Source organism: Thalassophryne amazonica, chromosome 14 (genome assembly GCF_902500255.1).
Source record: "Thalassophryne amazonica chromosome 14, fThaAma1.1, whole genome shotgun sequence".
Lineage (NCBI taxonomy): Eukaryota > Metazoa > Chordata > Actinopteri > Batrachoidiformes > Batrachoididae > Thalassophryne > Thalassophryne amazonica.
Window position 1 is genome coordinate 2,797,276 of NC_047116.1, and position 19,926 is coordinate 2,817,201.

The 19,926-nt window shown below is 45.8% G+C and overlaps 1 protein-coding gene across 1 annotated transcript in view; it reads right to left on the reverse strand.

Annotated features, from left to right (window-relative positions):
- The window catches only part of ttn.2 (titin, tandem duplicate 2), a 472,252-nt gene that overhangs the window by 403,547 nt on the left and 48,779 nt on the right, over positions 1–19,926 (reverse strand). The window contains 6 exon segments of the mRNA XM_034187115.1: positions 677–9,847; positions 10,892–10,942; positions 15,456–15,644; positions 16,857–16,982; positions 17,123–17,407; positions 17,534–17,765. Of these exon segments, the coding sequence (XP_034043006.1) occupies positions 677–9,847; positions 10,892–10,942; positions 15,456–15,644; positions 16,857–16,982; positions 17,123–17,407; positions 17,534–17,765 (10,054 nt within the window).

Consider the following 19,926-nt stretch of genomic DNA (forward strand, 5'->3'; position numbering starts at 1 on the left):
TCAGCAGGAACTCATTTTGTTTCTGAAGAGGTTGAAAAGGTGGACCGGGATTCATTTTCATTTTCAGTTTATTTACACCGTGACTAAAGGAACAGGCTGATCCTGAAAGTATCGCTGACAACGACACTGAAGCCACAAGCAGGTCATTACATTCAGACGCAAACACCTGACATAGACGGGGAGAATGTATTTATTAATTAAATGAATTATTAAAGACATCACTACCGCTCAGGAAAATCATTAAGATCTGCAAAAATTACAGATGGAGTTACAATATTATAAGAAAAACAGAATATTAAGAGAATAAAGTTACAACTTCAACGTTTAAATTACTTTTTTCAAGAACTTGAACAAAATGTAACTAACCCCTGTCCACCTTTGCCATTGAATTATTCTACAAATATTTTTACTTTTTCTGATAATACCATTCCTTCTGTTACAATTTTTAATTTATTGTGTCAAAATATTTCATCTGAATGTTTCCTAATTTTCCAGGTTGCTGATAAGAAATATCTTCCGAAAACCGGTGAACACAGAAGCAGCCGCCCGGCCGTCGGGCTCTAAAACACCTTCAGCAGCGCCGTGGTGTCAGTGCAGCCTGACGGGTTCTGGATTATACACTTATACTCGCCAGCATCGCTTGGTGTCACGTTAGTAATGAGTAGATTGAAATGACCTGCACTTTTCTCTTGGATCAGACACCGAGCGTCGGTGACACGCTCTCCGTCTTTGTACCACTCTGCACTGGGGGTGGGTTTACCGCTAACCAGACACTGGAGGATGACAGGGGTTCCTACTGCTGCTGTCACATTCGTCAAAGGGATGATGCACTTAGGGGGGGTCTCAGTCACCTGGAACTGGAAGCTGCAGATATCGGAAGACTTGCCCTTAAATTCTACTTTATCATCTTTTGACGGTTCAGCAAAAACATCAAAGTTAATGCTAACATATTTCTCTCCCTGCTCGCTGAGTTCATTCTCAGCATTGGCCACCAGCCGGACCGAGCGCTGAGACTCATCCACCTCATGCTCAAATTCAAACTCAAGTTCAATTTCTGACATTTGTTGACCATCAAGAGATGTGTTGCCAACTATCAGGTCAAACTTTTGAGGCTGGACTTTGGCACTGCCGAGAGAGACAGCGGTCAGCTCTGTACCTCTGGTTTTCCCTGACAAGGCCTTGCCACTCAACACCACAAGAGTAGCTCTGCTCAGTGTTTCCCCAACCACGTTTATAGCACGACATATATAGATTCCACTATCCTGTGCAGTGACCTTAGAGATCTTCAAGAAGTGGTTTTCTCCTTCAGATGACTGGAAGTATTTTTTGTTATCATGAGGGATTTTCTTCTCATTTTTGAACCACGACACAATAGGCGATGGAATCCCCATCAACGAACACTCAAACATGACAGTAATGCCGTCGGGGGCTTCAATGTCACAAATGGGATTAATAAACCTTGGTGGCATCTCAGTGACCTCAAAGGCTAATTTAACATCATCGCGTTCTTGGGTGATGAAGTCCACAGAGCCCTCCTCATAAATGCTTGGCAGCACATCCAAAGATATAATCATGCTCTTGTTGTCAGTCGTGTACTCGGGGATGGTGACAATCTTAACCTGTCTCTCAAACTCTTGCACCTCATTTTCATCAAGTTCTACCTCTAACAGGATCTCCTGAGGAGATGGAGAGCGTGAGGACTCATCTCCCTCCACATCAAACTCCATCACATGCTGATGCGTGACCGCGGGTGGGGCAGGCATGAACCTCAGCTGCTGAGATAAAACTAAAACTAAAGCAACACTTCGGGCTTCACCCACAGAGTTCACAGCCTCACAGATATACTCCCCCTGGTCTGATTTAGTCATGTTGTGAATTGTAAGTGATATACTGTCACCATCTCTGTCCATTTTAACCCTGTCATCTGCCACCAGTTTGGTTTTGTTGCAGAACCATCTGACCTCAGGGGAAGGGAGTCCAAACACCTCTACACAAAATGTCAGAGAGTCATTTTCAAACACTCTTTTCTTCATGAGAGGTTTGAGGAATGCAGGAGGGATTCCCTGGATTTTCTCTTGAAGCGTCGCCAGACCTAACAATCCTCTTTCCTCTGTGAGGAATCCAGCCTCATCCAGATTTGGTGCAGGTTGAGTGGGTTCAATTTCTTCATCACCAAGAGGAGACATGAGGGACTGAGGTGGAGAAAGAAACACCTCATCTGAGCTTCCTGAAAATGGCCTCTGGTGCTCATCAGGGGAAAACAGATACTCTTGAGGAGTCACAAACCCACCAGCAATGTCAGAACTGGGAGTGTAGAAGGACTCTGGAGACTTGGGATTCTGGAATGACTCTGCAACAGGTTGCGAGACCTCAGCAGCTGAGCCTGGAGTATAAAACCTCTCACCTACCTCGGTTATATCTTCGCTCACAGTACTGCTTACTTCTATAGACATCTCTGACTCAGGAGAAGGCGGTCTTCCCCAGTCAGATGGAGGGTTGTAGTAGTCATAAACGGCACCAAAAGTAACCTCCTCCTCCTCCATAGAGGGGCCTGCTGCTGTTCTTTCCCTGGCTTCACCTTCTAATGTGCCACCCCTGCCGCCTCTTTGTGGTACAGACACAGCCTGCTTCTGAAGGTCCTGAGAATCCAAAGCATCAGGAAGACAAAGTAGTTTCACACTGCTGTCTCCTATTGGCTGCAGAATATGAGGAATCATATCGGGCATCTCAATGTTTTCACTGTCGGACTTATCGGCTACGTCACCAACCGTAATCTGCTCCGCCAAATCAGGCACACCAGTCACGGAGTCCGGCAAACTGAGAGAGATTCCACTGTCCAAAGAGTGATCTGTGACAGAAATCAGATCCTCTCTTATAGCCACAGCCTTCTTTCTTAAATACTCTGCTCCAGGCATAGAAACAAATCCCTCACCAATTCTCTTTACCTCTTGTTCCAGGATTTTTTCTTCATTCCTAGTAGCTGTCACACCCTCCACAATACTAGTCTCCTCTGGATACCTCAAACCCTTGTTAACAGCAACTTCAGCCTCAACCTGAGTCGAGAAAGAGCTTATAGCTTCACCCTGTGTCTCAGGCTTGACAGAATCAACTACATCCTCACTAAGAAGGGGAGAGGACCTTGTAGCATCATTGTTTCTTTCAGGCTTGAGAGAGTCCAAAAATATTTTGGGTTTAACAGTCTCGGTAACTGAAGTCTGTACTGGGGATTTTATTGCCGGAACATTCTCAGCCTCAAAGGGAAAGTAGCCACTGGTTCTATGAACTGCAGGCATGTCCTCCTCCCTCGTTGTTGCCACAGCCTCCACCTGTGCAGAAACATGTTGTGGTTTCTGTGACAGCTCTGAATTAGGACTGACCAGCTGTGGTGACTCCTGCAGCTTCTCAGCACCCTGTTTAGTGGCAGCAGCACTTTCTGGGAAAACTGCTTCTACCTCAAGATCATCAGATACCACAAAGACCTCCTCTTCTGGAGAGGAGGTGAGCTGAGAGGTCTCTGAAGAGGCAGGTTTGGTTGCTGCAGGAGTTGTCTGATGGGACACGAGCTTTCCAGAGGCAGGGACTGCTCTTGGAGAACCTGGATTCCCTGTAGTCCCAGGACGAGGTCTATTGCCACAGGCTTCATGCATGGTATTAAATTCATGTGACTTCATTTCATTAAATCCCTTTGTAATTGCTTGTTTTTGCTTTTCAGAAGTATGTGTCACCAGAGGTATGAACTCCTCAGGAAACAAATCTTTTTTCTGCTCCTCGGGACAGGGGGGCATCCTGAGTGCACCTGGAAAGTCCAACTCAAAGGCCTGCTTGATGTGAGAAACTTTAATCTTGGCAGCTGAACCCTGCAAACCACAGCCAGATATTGAAAAAGGCTCTTGAGAGAGACTGGGTGTAGATTTTGGAGGTTTGGCAGCTCTCTCTGATGGAGCTAGTGATTTCATAGATTTATTCTGTGTCGGTGTGATATTATCATCGGGAATACTGATGGAATGCTTGACGTCTTCTGGCGTCGGTGTGATATTATCATCAGGAATACTGATGGGATACTTGACGTCTTCTGGTGTCGGTGTGATATTATCATCGGGAATACTGATGGAATACTTGACGTCTTCTCGTGTTGGTGTGATATTATCATCGGGAATACTGATGGAATACTTGACGTCTTCTCGTGTCGGTGTGATATTATCATCGGGAATACTGATGGAATACTTGATGTCTTCTCGTGTCGGTGTGATATTATCATCTGGAATACTGATGGAATACTTGATGTCTTCTCGTGTCGGTGTGATATTATCATCTGGAATACTGATGGAATACTTGATGTCTTCTCGTGTCGGTGTGATATCATCTGGAATACTGACGGAATACTTGACGTCTTTCGTTAAGTTTCGAGGACACTTCCCAGATGGAGTAAATCCTTCACCCTGTGAAAAGTGTGGGGGCTCAGGACTTTCAAATAACACTTCAGCGATACTGCTAACTTCTCCCAGCTTATTTTTAGCAACACATTTATAGACACCAGCATCAGCATGTGTAAAATTATTGATGTATAGCCTGTACACTCTATCATCTACCTCAGCTCTATGTTTTCTCGCAGTCAGATCCAACCTAACATGGTCACAGTACCATGTGGCCTCTGGCACTGGTTCACCGGTGATCACACAGTCTAACACTGCAGTACTGCCCTCAGAACATCTGATGTTCTCTAACTCGCTCACAACACAAGGAGCCTCCCCAAGCACATCCAGGGAGACGGTAAATTTGTGTTTGACACTTTGCAAACCTCCCTCCTCACTAAGCACATCTGAGGCTTTATCTGGAAGCACTGCAGCGTTGTCTTTGCTGCATCCCTCCATTATCTCAGGGACAGGAGTGGGTGTGGTTATTTGGATTTCAGGGGAGGAGCTAAATGAGTCAAGTGAGCATTCCCTTCTATGAACCACTGTCTGTGGCACCTGTAGTGTTGCCTTCCCTGCATCCATGATGGTAAGAAGTTCTTTCTCTGTCTGGTTCTGTTGACTTCCCTCACTCTTGTGAGGCTCTGCTGTAATGGTCACCTCTTGTCTCACCCCGGTGGTTTCCCTCTGTGTTTTGTCTGAGATTTCCAAAGTGGCACTACAGATGGATTTGCCGTGTTTATTTGATATGACACAGTCGTACATTCCCTCATGAACTGTGGTTGGATAGTAGACTCTAAGTGATGATTTGACAAATTTGCTCACTATGTCATAATCGGGGTTGTGGGCTAGTGGGTGACCATCTTTGAGCCAGGTGACCGTGGGCAAAGGGTTACCCTGGAACTGGCAAGTAAACTCTGACATCTCACCAGTGTTCACCTTGATAGAACTAATTTGTTTCACGAAGACTGGTCGAGAGCCTTTGACGGTTATGTCCTCTTTATTGACACTCATGAACTCTGGAGATGGATGAACATCATCTTTCAAATCAGACTCTTCCTTTCCATCCTTCCTTACAGCTTCAAGCTTCAAGTGTTTAGACTTCATCAATTCTCTACTTCTGTCTTCTCTCATGACACGTGCCAGTTGTTTTGGTTGCTCTTCCCAGCTCTCTCTTGGGGTCCTTAGCTCCTCTCTGATCCCACCCTCTGCTATCACCTCTGCCTGGAAATGCTGATTATTTGCTTTATTGGCTATCGAAACAAAATTCTCTGAACTACTACTGGTCTCCAAGACCCCTTCCAGACCCTGCTGTTGACGTTGGTATAGGGAATGTTTGGTGTTTGAAGTCAAGTCTCTTGATGGTTTGTAAGGCTTGTCAGTAGGGACAGAGCTGATTTTATATCCCTCAAAATGTACTTGATCACATTGAGTAGGTGAGAGCCTTTGAGGTGGTGAAGCTTCACATCTTTTTGTAGAAGACTGTAAATCATAAGCAGTTTCAGGAGGCACACGTACATAATGTGGTGAAGCATCTGAAGACTTTGTTGTGATAAAAGACTCAGGAGCAGCAGATGTTTGGTATGCAGTGGCACGTTGAGCAGGTGAAGGTCCCTGCATTGAGAAGGTTTCACTGAGAAGTTTGGAAACTACAGCTTTTTCTTGCAGGGATTCCGTGTGAACAGGAGATTTCTGAGCAGGTGCTGGAATGTATCTAGAAACACATGGAGTTGGAAGCTCCCTGGCATCAGTTTCATGATGGAGATTAACACTATCAAATGCTAGAATCCGGGCATCAGGGTCTTTGCACTGTTGACTGTTCAGATACGACTCTGACTTCAATCCAGCTGCTGTTTGTTCAACAGCATCCTCTTTCCATTTTAGGATGTGCTGAGCTAAAGCTTCCTCCTCGGTGGCAATGTACTTTTTGCTGATCTGCAACCTGTCTTGGTGGTCTTCTGTTGGCAGCTCAGTGGCAGGTGGCCACTGCAGGCTGTCATCCTGATCCTGGAATTCAGCAGGAACAAACTCATGAAATATGTGCTTCTCTTCGGCGGGTCCTTCTAGAGATATCTTTCTTCCTAAAAGTACCTCAGGATGTGGTAAAGGTTCTAAGGTAGAAGCCTCTGTAATATTTCTCCTTGTTTCAGATGTCCCTTCTGCCTGAAATGGTGAGAAAGCCTGCATCCAGTCAGACTGCAGCTCAACAACTTGGTCACCTTCAGTGACGATATCCTGCTGCCATTTCATTATGCGCTGAGTCAATTCCTCCTCCTCGCTGATGAATTGTTCACTCTCATTCTTCAGCTCAGAGAGGTTCTCCATCGATAGTTGCAGCTCACGATCTTCTCTCGTCTTCTCAAACAGTAACTTGTCTGCTCTGGCTTTTGTCCTTGGCGACACCTCAGCTGCTCTACCTTTTGGTCTTGGGCATTTTTGAAGGAGCACAGTTGATTCTTTAGGTTCCAATTCTATGTCTCTAGATTTCATTCCAGCTTTCTTTCTCAAAAACAAGGCAGATGTTTCGACTTCTTCATTGGGTCTTATTTTAAGTGTTGCAGGTTTAGGAGGTTTAGGACCAAGCAAATTTGGCCTCAGTTCCAGTGATTTGTGTAAAGTATGGGATATGTCCTCAGCCTCAGGTATTCTTTTCTCTATCCCCTCCTGGTGGCTGTAAATCTGTTGTTCAGGATCAATGTGCTGAGTCTGTGGTGGAGGAGGCATGTAGGCCTCAGGGTGAAGTGTGTCTTCTTCCAACAGGTTTATCCCTTGTTGCCATTTCTTGATTCTCAGAGCAAGGAGTTTCTCTTCACACTCTATTCGTTCAGCTTCCAGGCTTTTCTCATACTTGGTCTTCAGAGATTCCTGTGTAACCTCCTCTTCATACAGCTCTGGTGTTTTTGCTGCCACCTCCTCTGGTGTTTGTGGTTGGTTAAAGAACCTTTCCCTGGCCAATCTCAATGATCTTGACCTGGGCGACTCTTTGAGTACAGCCTCTGCCCTGCATTTAGTTCTTGGTAAAGCTTCCATGTCACCTGCTCTGGCTTCTGTTCTTAATGCAGACACTTCAGCATCTTCTTCTCTGGCACTTATGTGAGGAGACAGGGATGTTAGCATAATATCACCTTCAGAATCAGCTAACATTACATTCCTTCCAGGTGAGGTATGGACAGAGGTTTCAGGTTTTACATCCTGCTGATTGTAAAGGTCCAGTCTCTGCTCTGAGAACTGTGTCTTTGCTGGAACGGGCAGATCAGTGTCAAGCTGAAATGTCTCTTCTGATCTGTTTATCTCTTGCTGCCATTTCTTTGTCCTCAGGAATTTCTCCTCACACACCATCTGTTCAGCTTCCAGACTCTTGTCATGTTTATCCATCAGACATTCCTCTCCAGTGTCATCTTCATGTGGTGCGACTGTTTCTAATATCAGGACCTCTGGTGCTTCTGCTTGATGAAGGAACATCTCTGTGACAGGTCTGACTGATCCAGGTAACTCTCTTGGGGTAACTTTGCCCTTTACACAAGCTGCTGATCCTGACGTTGATTCCATGATTTTTTGTTTCCTTTTCCTTACATTTAGTAATTCAGGTGTTACCGTGGTAGTAACTTCAGGATCAACCGACCTTGCCTTCGTTTGAGATGATTTGTGAACAAAGGGTTCAGATTCAGCAGTTGTTCTTTTATCTCGTACACCCTGTTGGGTGTAAATATGCTGTCCAGGTTCCGTGGACTTTGTCACTGCTTTGTGCCCGTTTTCAGGCTGAAAGGCTTCCTCTGCTGAAATGCTGCTTTCTTGCCATAATTTCTCACTCCTCAAGGCCTGAATCTGTTCAGCGCCCAGGATCTTCTCATGATGAACTTCTGGAGATTCCTCTGCTGCTTTACCTTCACGTGCCTCGGGCTTGTCCTTCTCTATGTTTTCTAGTGTTTCCGTGATAAGTGGGGCTGGCTTTGGTCTGGGTGACTCTCTGAGCAGTTCTTTTGCTGGAGGAGATGTAATTCTAATGGATTCTCTGTGCTCAGCGCATGTTGCCCTCTCTGGGTATGAATATGGTACCTCAGACTGACTGTGCTCTGCCTGTGCCTCTGCACCTTCCACCATGAAAAGCTCTGGAATTTCAGCGGAATGCTCACTTATCTGTTTAATTTGAATATCTGCCTGAAAACCTTCCCTGTTGTTGTCTAGTACAGTCTCAGAATATTCTCTGCATGATTTCCTGCCCTCCTGTGGCAACACAAGCTCACCTTTAATGATCTGAATGGCCCTGGACCTGGACTGAGGTTCAAAGGAGTGCCTGACACGAGGCTGAGAGAACTCACCTCTCGAGGTTTTACTCTGAAACTCCCTCTGACTCTCTTCCAGATCAAAGGGTCGGAAAACATGCCGCACATCCTGCAGCACAGCAGGTTTGGCTCTGTGCCGGTCCACATAATCAGCAGAGCCAGACTCGCTGACTACGGACTCTGACTCAAACTCGGACGAGGACATGGTTGAGATAGAAAGTCTTTTCCTGTGTTTGACAGCTTTTTGCAGCGTGGTGAGCTTTGTTCTGACTTCATTGTGTAGGCTCTCAGTGTCACTGAGGCGCTCGCTGTATCTGTCACTGCACCTGTCACTGAACCTGGTACCAGTGCGGCGGTCACAGTAGATATCGCTGAATCTGTCGTTAAAGCGTTCAGACAAATCAAACATTGGGACAGGTGACCGGCCGCGCTCAGATGCCGTTTCTAAATGTTTAGATTGTCTCTCAGACTCTTTTGCCTCAGAGCGGGACCCGGAGCCGAAGTAGACGGTGCGCACCAGAGTGTTCTTAGATCGAGATCGTCCCTGATGCACTTTGGACACCTTGTCAAAAGGAGACCCGACGCACCTGAGGTCGACCCTGAACTTCCTCTCCTTCCTCTGCTCTACCACGCTTTTGATGCTTTCACGGGGTCTGAGAGATCGTCTAACAAAGCTGAGACAGTTTGCAGAATGCTCATCCCTCAGTGACACCAAAACAGATGCTGTGGACTCTGCAGAACCCTCTGTGTTTATTGCCATTACCTTGTAGCTGCCCGAGTCCTTCTCAGTGACACTGTCCATAACCAGGCTGGAAGTGTGCATGTGCACACTGCTCTCAGTACAGATCCGTCGTCTACGTTCTTTAGGAACTGGCCTGTTATTGTGGAACCAGAGAACATTTGGAGAAGGGCAGGCCACCAGTTTACACTTTAAAGTCACTGGTTCCCCCTCCAAGACCGACTGGAACTTGAGTTTCTTGGTGAAAGAAGGTCTGATGTTGTCAGTCCAGGAGCTAGCTGAAGATGTTCTGCTGGAGCAGTGATTAGCTGACATCAGGCCATGATCCAGGAAGTCCTGGGTGTCAGAGAAGGTGGCTCTCAGATGCTGCGCGCTGGTTGGTGCGCCCTCTGTGGCTTCATCAGGAAACAACGCTGCAAGTGACAGAAAACAGTCAGAAAAACACGACCCACAGCGAGAAGACGGAAAAAAGGATTTGAATTGTGAAAATGAGATGCATGCAGGGAGTCACAATGCAAGAAGAAATTATTTCACTCACCATATTTGTTCGAATAAACGCAAGACTTGATTGTGTTTATTTGAAACCTGCAGGATGTTTTGATCCTTCATCTGTGGAAGTTTCTTCAAAACATAAATTATTTTATTATTATTTAAGAAACAGAATAATTTCAGGATAAACTGATGGGCTGCTGACACATTTGAGAGTTTTGAATATTCCTTACCTGACTTGCAGACAGAAGAATAAACGCCCTTTCTAATCCTTAAATTTCAGAAGGAATCAAGGAAGCACAAATATCAAACTTAATTTACAAACTGTAATGAAGCTGGACATTTGAGTGAGAAGGCGTTTATTCGAACTAATATAGTTTACTGGTGTTATTTGGACTGCAAACCACATCCCACTATCTGCAAGCCAGACTAAGAAATATTTTACAGGAAGGAACTAGTTCCTGAGTGACCCTGCAAATCATTGAAAGGGTTTTTAAAATGGGAAAGATTTCAAAGACACAAATCTTGTGTCTTTACTGGAGGGGAAAAGAAAATCGGAAAGAACCTTCATGCCAAATGCAAAGTGCAAATGTCAAAAACTGTAACAGGCAGATCTATGAGGAAACCAAGGAAAATGTTCAAAGTAAGAGCGTCTTGAATATGACAGAGAACAGGAATGTTACATAACATCAACATGCAGCAGTTTAAAGGGACAGTTTAACCATGAGTCCCAAAGCAGTCTGTCGGAGCGGGAAAACCCAAATCCAAGCCATCTGTAGTCCATGCACCCACACTTTCACCTACTAATCCCTGATGGTAAAGAACTCCATCTTGGATTAAAGCTACCTGCTGACAGACTACTTTCAAATAGAAACCAAAGATCTGGTCCAGCTGTCCCTTTTTTCACCCTTCCTGCTTTGGTGAGGCAATAATCTGTTTATGATGTCAGAAAGCTGCTTTGGTCTTACCTTTGACCTCTTGCTCGACCCTGGTTTCGATCTGCTCCGTCACGTGAGAGACTGCAGATGAAAAAGACCACAAGAAGTCAAACCGGGCTCTTACGTGGGATCAAAGGAGGGATAATCAGGTCTGGCGGTGGGCTCAGACATGTGAGCACTGGCATGCACTTCAAAAGTTTGGTGTTTGGGAGGAGATGATGGTCAGGATGATGAGGTTCATGAGGGTCAGGAAGGTCAAGATACCAGGGTTCAGGATCTGTGTGAGGTTAGTATCCCAGCAGTCACTGGGCAAGAGGCAGGTTCACCCTGGACCGGACGCCAGTCTGTCGCAGGGTCACATACAGACAGACTGGTGGCCCGGTTACAGTCTCCAGTTCACAGAACCTGTGTGTCTTTGGAAGCTGAAGCCCCCAGAGGGAACCCACACCAACACGGGGAGAACATGCAAACTCCACACAGAAAGGACCAGGTGGGAAGAGAACCTGAAACCTCCAACACTGTGGACCTCGAAGACACTGCACCACATTTAAAGACTAGTTGTTCTTAAATCACAACAATAATAGTTTGAGGATGAACTGAAATACAGAGTGGACCAACAAAATGTTACCACTTTTTAATCGTACACACGTTTTTGAAATGAGAACTTATTTGAAAATTTTATTTACAGACTTGTAACCAAAGCATCAAATTAACATTTGATACCAAAGGTTTCCCACTTTGTCTCTTGTTTTCCAAACAGTTCAATAATTGATGACATGTTCAGTCCATGCTCCTCTTCTTTGGATTACAGCTGCAACACGCACATTGAAGATTGTGATGACAGTGCCACACATCTCAAGAGGGATTCTCCGAATTTCCTGACAAATCTTGGTCTTCAGGGCCTCAATGATCTGTGGGTTGTTGTAGCACACTCTCTAATTGTAAGAATTAAAAAAGTGGTAACATTCTATTGGCCCACTCTGTATATAATCTCACTGAAGCCTTTACGTCTTTAATTTATCTTACAATATTATCACAAATCACAACTCTTTCTGTTCTCCTCCCTGAAGATGGCGCTGTTTTCTCGGTGTGGTTTAAATGTTTTTGTCTGATTGCAGTTTTTAATCCAGTAGAAGGCACCATTTACATATTTTTCATATTTTATATTTTTCATATTTTTCTGAAAAGCTGAACGCCTCAATGTAACGTTCAGCATCACTGTCTAATCAGAAGAAAGGAGCGGGACCCCTCACCAATCATTTTGCAGCTGAGCATGAGGACATGTCCAAAGAAGCATCAGTTCTGTATTCCATACAGGAACAGAATTACAATGGCAGCAAAATCTGGCCATAATTTACACTGCATTAAAAATTTGCTCCGATTGTAATTCCATTACTGCAGAATTCCCTTTTTCCTCCACTTTCATCTGTTGAGCCTTCACTTTATTTATTCAAACTATTAAACGCTTCAGTGGAAACTCTCGGAATCAGCCTTTTTTTAGTCTAATTTGATGTCATGAAAAAAATAAATAAAAAGTTTAAGAGAAAAGCGGAAGTACTTTTTACTTTTTATCATGTAACCAATTTTCTGCAACAACGAGGTCAGCAAAAGAAGTTCTGGGTTCCTGATCGGGGTTTTGAAGACTAACTCAGGACACGAAAAGGAGGAGTGGATGTGGGCTTTAAGGAAGGAGGGAAGAAGTATTAATCTCTGGGGGATGAGACAGAGAGATCCTGAGGTTACCTTCTTCTTCTGTGGTTACAGTGAGGCTGGCTGAGCACACAGCCTCTCCAGCTGGGTTCGCGGCTCTGCAGGTGTACTGGCCTGCGTGCTCGCTGAAAGTATCGACAATGATGAGTGTGGCCGTGTTGGTCACCTCATCAAAATAAAGCACCACATTCTTGGTGGGCTTCACCGGCTGCTGGTTGTGGAACCAAATGATCTCTGGCCTTGGAACCCCGGCTACGTGAGCATCGAAGCGAGCCACCTCCCCGTACAACACAGTGCAGCTTGTGATCGGCTTGAGGAAAGCTGGCTTTTGCCTGACTGAAGGTTTCTTTAGACTGGTGACACTGGTAATGATGGGCCGTGGAGAGTCAGCGGGAAGTCTTTGTCCTGAAAGGAAGCAGGTTCATCCACTTCATGTGCCATATGTGGTTCTGAACATTTCCAGCCAAAGTCACCCTGTAGCACTAACCAGCACCATTCTCTTCCCAACAACATTTTACTCTTTAGATTTAACTCCCCAGTTAGCCCCCAACCCACAAAAAGAAACTACTTTTAATGTCTGATGGTGTGAAGAACACGACTGGTCAAGTTAAGCACTAAACACAGAAAAGATAACAACATAAGGGAAGCAGTCAATGTGTGACGCCATCGTTAGTCATCCAGTCAATGTGTGACGCCATCGTTAGTCATCCAGTCAATGTGTGACATCATCGTTAGTCATCCAGTCAATGTGTGAAGCCATCGTTAGTCATCCAGTCAATGTGTGACGTCATCGTTAGTCATCCAGTCAATGTGTGACGTCATCGTTAGTCATCCAGTCAATGTGTGACGCCATCGTTAGTCATCCAGTCAATGTGTGACGCCATCGTTAGTCATCCAGTCAATGTGTGACGTCATCGTTAGTCATCCAGTCAATGTGTGACGTCATCGTTAGTCATCCAGTCAATGTGTGAAGCCATCGTTAGTCATCCAGTCAATGTGTGACGCCATCGTTAGTCATCCAGTCAATGTGTGAAGCCATCGTTAGTCATCCAGTCAATGTGTGACGTCATCGTTAGTCATCCAGTCAATGTGTGAAGCCATCGTTAGTCATCCAGTCAATGTGTGAAGCCATCGTTAGTCATCCAGTCAATGTGTGACGCCATCGTTAGTCATCCAGTCAATGTGTGACGTCATCGTTAGTCATCCAGTCAATGTGTGACGTCATCGTTAGTCATCTAGTCAATGTTTGACATCATCTTTAGTCATCTAGTCAATGTGTGACATTCATCAGTCATCCAGTCAATGTGTGACGTCATCGTTAGTCATCTAGTCAATGTGTGACGTCATCTTTAGTCATCTAGTCAATGTGTGACGTCTCGTTAGTCATCCAGTCAATGTGTGACGTCATCGTTAGTCATCCAGTCAATGTGTGACGTCATCGTTAGTCATCCAGTCAATGTGTGACGTCATCGTTAGTCATCCAGTCAATGTGTGAAGCCATCATTAGTCATCCAGTCAATGTGTGACGTCATCGTTAGTCATCCAGTCAATGTGTGAAGCCATCATTAGTCATCCAGTCAATGTGTGACACCATCGTTAGTCATCCAGTCAATGTGTGACGTCATCGTTAGTCATCCAGTCAATGTGTGACGTCATCGTTAGTCATCTAGTCAATGTGTGACATCATCTTTAGTCATCTAGTCAATGTGTGACATTCATCAGTCATCCAGTCAATGTGTGACGTCATCGTTAGTCATCTAGTCAATGTGTGACATCATCTTTAGTCATCTAGTCAATGTGTGACGTCTCGTTAGTCATCCAGTCAATGTGTGACGCCATTGTTAGTCATCCAGTCAATGTGTGACGTCATTGTTAGTCATCTAATCAATGTGTGACGTCATCGTTAGTCATCTAGTCAATGTGTGACGTCATCGTTAGTCATCTAATCAATGTGTGACGTCATCGTTAGTCATCTAGTCAATGTGTGACACCGTTAGTCATCCAGTCAATGTGTGACGTCATCGTTAGTCATCCAGTCAATGTGTGACGCCATTGTTAGTCATCCAGTCAATGTGTGACGTCATTGTTAGTCATCTAATCAATGTGTGACGTCATCGTTAGTCATCCAGTCAATGTGTGACGTCATCGTTAGTCATCCAGTCAATGTGTGACGTCATCGTTAGTCATCCAGTCAATGTGTGACATCATTGTTAGTCATCTAGTCAATGTGTGACACCGTTAGTCATCCAGTCAATGTGTGACGTCATCGTTAGTCATCCAGTCAATGTGTGACGTCATCGTTAGTCATCCAGTCAATGTGTGACGCCATCGTTAGTCATCCAGTCAATGTGTGACGTCATCGTTAGTCATCCAGTCAATGTGTGACGCCATCGTTAGTCATCCAGTCAATATGTGACGTCATCGTTAGTCATCCAGTCAATATGTGACGTCATCGTTAGTCATCCAGTCAATAAGTGACGTCATCGTTAGTCATCCAGTCAATATGTGACGTCATCGTTAGTCATCCAGTCAATATGTGATGTCATCGTTAGCTCATTCAGTCATTGTGTGATGCTACTGTTAGCTGTACATGCTCTCTGAGTGCGCTTCTAGTTTCAGCTGTGACACTCTGGACTTTCCTCAAATTAATGAGGGTTTGACACGATCTGGATGAAGACTTTGCGCCTGCCTGCTTGTTGCATCGTCATCGCCAGATCACTGATCTCACAAATTGAATCAGTGACAAACCTGTAACCAGTGCTGACTGAGATCCAACAAAGATTAAAGTCCATATCGGGGACAGTTTGGTTCGTTGGACATTAGATGATATCATTGTCACAACTCATCATGGACACACAGAATTGCTTGTCCACATCAAACTTACCATCCAGTGTGAGTGTGGCAGAGCAGGACACAGTTCCCGCATTGTTTGAGGCCACACACGTGTACTCGCCCTGGTCCTCTGGATAGACCCTGGAGATCTCCAGCTTGCAGCTATCATCAAACTGCAACATCCTGAAGAAGTCTGACTGCTTGATCTCCTTGTCCTTGTGAAACCAGCTGAACTTCACATCTAAAAAGAAGAAGAAAATATAACTGAAAATATAACTGATAAGTACAGTGCCACCAGGTTGATATCAATTCTGTAACCCTATCTCGGCCTAGATATGAGTGTCATGTCTGTACCCTATCTTGGCCCAGATATGATGTTATCAAGTTGTTCACCTCAGGGTGTATGGTTTTCTTCAGGGTGTATAAAGCCATATTCATTGGTAAACAACATGATAACAATTTTATCATATACCTATAAATGATAAATGCACGCAGAACACAATGCGCATGCTCTCCCTTTGCTCGCTGCCTCTGGGGGTACGGATGTGGGACCCTCAAAGAATCCAAGTCATGGCCACGGAGCTCTGCGGTTGCGGTTACCGAGACCATGCAGCGGGCGCTGCGCATCAAAACAGCGAGCGTTGTCTCTGGACCTGTTGCTGCATACAGCTCAGCACAGCAGACAGGGGGGTGTTGTGAGTGGCCCGCTGCGGCGCTTACCGAACCCGCAAACTCAGTAAGCGCATTGGAGGCAGTGAGAGCAATCACGGTGATGCCGACCGGTGTCACGTACAATTTTTTCCGCCTCGCTTAGAAAACAGCGCTTGGAACTTGAGGTGGATAGATGATGAAAGAAGCAAAACACCTTCGCAATTTATGTCAATATTTTGATGAATTTCTTCATTTACAGCAGCTTCATTAAACAAATGTACGTGAATGATTATCAGCACGATGGCGAGCTTACAGGCTAACCTCCGCTAACACTAGAAGACAGCTGCCAGTTATGGCTTCAGCCATAACTAATGACTAATGCTTCAGCTGAACAGTGCTGTCTGTTTTTTTTTTCTCCCTTGTTTCAGAAGCCATAACTGGCAACTGTCTTCTAGTGTTAGCGGAGGTTAGCCTGTAAGCTCGCCGTCGTGCTGATAATCATTCGCGTACATTTGTTTAATGAAGCTGCTGTAAATGAAGAAATTCATCAAAATATCGACATAAATTGCGAAGGTGTTTTGCTTCTTTCATCATCTATCCACCTCACGTTCCAAGCGCTGTTTTCTAAGCGAGGCGGAAAGAATTGTACGTGACACCTGATTGGCTGATTACTTGGGTGGTATGAAAAATATTACCGTCTACGAAAAGGGTGTATTGCTATTTATTCTTTAGTGTTTTATCCAATCATATTGGTGTATCATTTCTAGGTATATGATATTAGTGCATTATCCTTGTTCCTTACCATCACCGTGGACTCTGCACTGGAAGTGAGCTGGTTCTCCCTCACGGACCGATGTGTTGGCTATGGGTGAGATGATGACCGGTGGAGCCAAAGGGGCAGCTGCCTCTGGAGAAACCGCTTCTGACACTGCAACACACAACAGCACACATCAAAACAGGAATCTGTGAACAATGGTGCTGCAACTACCAGTGGGAGAACAAAGAAGATTCTAAATGTGGATGCTATCTAAAGAAATATGTGGGCGTTACAATATCTTTCTTGTTTACCTTGCACACTGAGCTCCGCTGTGCTTGTGGCAGACCCGTAGTCGTTCTTGGCCTCAAAGCTGTAGATGGCAGCGTCCTCTGGGAATACTTCAATTAGCAACAGCGTGTGCTCATTGTCATCATGAAGAAACTTGCACTTGAAGCCTGCTGAAAGCACCTTGGAGTTCTTGTACCACAACACCTGAGGCTGAGGAAGCCCGCTCACTTGCACCGAGAAGCGAGCCGGTTTGCCGGCTTGTACTAAGAGTGCCTCCATGTGGCGAAGGATCTGAGGGGGCTCTGGGACTGGAAGAAAGAGACATTTCAATTGTTCATCAATCCAAAAGAACAGCAGAAAAACTTCAGCATTAATTCTGTAGCAATTGTCTCGCCCCCTAGTGGGCAAAATCTGACAGCAGTATTGCAACTCACTGTTGACCCGGAGGTGCACAATGCTCCTGTTTTTGCCAGCGATGAAGGTGTACTCGCCAGCATCGCTCCTGTATGTCTCAGAGATAGTGAGGCGATGGACCTTCTTGATGGTGACGTAGTTGAACCGGTCCTCCATAGAGAACTGAATCTCCACGCCGTTCCTCAGCCAATGTCCCTCCACGTCATCCTCATTCACCTCGAACTCCAATGTGGCCCTGTGCTTCTCCAGGACCTGACAGACAGGAAGGGCACATTCAGAATTTCTTCTTACTCTGTGAGACTCAAACAAAATTTCTAGATACCAACGATTAGGATTTTTCCAAAACTCAGACTGAATGTCACATGTTGGGAATCTGGTTTGTCACCATGACCCATTTAAGTGTTTCCAGTTGGAGACAATAAATCTGGATAGTTCCATTCAGAACAAATTTAACCCACCACCATACACCCAGTCACCCACAGTCACCCACAGTTACCCATAGACACCCACAGTCACTCACAGACACCCACAGTCACCTACAGTTACCCACAGTCACCTACAGTTACCCACAGTCACCCACAGTCACCTACAGTTACAGACACCCACAGTCACCTACAGTTACCCACAGACACCCACAGTCACCACAGTTACCCATAGACACCCACAGTCACCCATAGACACCCACAGTCACCCACAGTACACCCACAGTTACCCATAGACACCCACAGTCACCTACAGTTACAGACAGCCACAGTCATCTACAGTTACCCACAGACACCCACAGTCACCTACAGTTACCCAGACACCCACAGTCACCCACAGTTACCCATAGACACCCACAGTCACCTACAGTTACCCACAGTCACCCACAGTTACCCATAGACACCCACAGTCACCTACAGTTACCCACAGTCACCCACAGTCACCTACAGTTACCCATAGACACCCACAGTCACCTACAGTTACCCACAGACACCCACAGTTACCCATAGACACCCACAGTCACCTACAGTTACCCACAGTCACCTACAGTTACCCATAGACACCCACAGTCACCTACAGTTACCCACAGACACCTACAGTCACCCACAGTCACCTACAGTTACTCACAGTCACCCACAGTCACCTACAGTTACCCATAGACACCCACAGTCACTCACAGACACCCACAGTCACCTACAGTTACCCACAGACACCCAGTCACCTACAGTTACCCATAGACACCCACAGTCACCTACAGTTACTTACAGACACCCACAGTCACCTACAGTTACCCACAGAAACCCACAGTCACCCACAGTTACCCATAGACACCCACAGTCACCTACAGTTACCCACAGACACCTACAGTCACCCACAGTTACCCATAGACACCCACAGTCACCCACAGTCACCTACAGTTACCCACAGACACCCACAGTCACTTACAGTTACCCACAGACACCCACAGTCACCCACAGTCACCTACAGTTACTCACAGACACCCACAGTCACCCACAGTTACCCATAGACACCCACAGTCACCCACAGTCACCTACAGTTACCCACAGACACCCACAGTCACCTACAGTTACTCACAGACACCCACAGTCACCTACAGTTACTCACAGACACCCAGAGTCACCTACAGTTACCCATAGACACCCACAGTCACCTACAGTTACTCACAGACACCCACAGTCACCTACAGTTACCCACAGACACCCACAGTCACCCACAGTTACCCTTAGACAGCCACAGTCACCTACAGTTACCCACAGACACCCACAGTCACCCACAGTCACCTACAGTTACCCAGTTACCCACAGTTACCCATAGACACCCACAGTCACCCACAGTCACCCACAGTTATCCATAGACACCCACAGTCACCCACAGTTACCCAGTCACCTACAGTTACCCACAGACACCCACAGTCACCCACAGTTACCCACAGACACCCACAGTCACCCACAGTCACCTACAGTTACTCACAGACACCCACAGACACCCACAGTCACCTACAGTTACCCATAGACACCCACAGTCACCTACAGTTACTCACAGACACCCACAGTCACCTACAGTTACCCACAGACACCCGCAGTCACCCACAGTCACCTACAGTTACCCAGTTACCCACACTCACCCACAGTTACCCATAGACACCCACAGTCACCCACAGTTATCCATAGACACCCACAGTCACCCACAGTCACCCACAGTCACCTACAGTTACCCAGTTACCCACAGTTACCCATAGACACCCACAGTCACCCACAGTCACCCACAGTTATCCATAGACACCCACATTCACCCACAGTTACCCACAGTCACCTACAGTTACCCACAGTTACCCATAGACACCCACACTCACCTACAGTTACTCATAGACACCCAGTTACCCACACTCATCTACAGTTACCCAGCTACC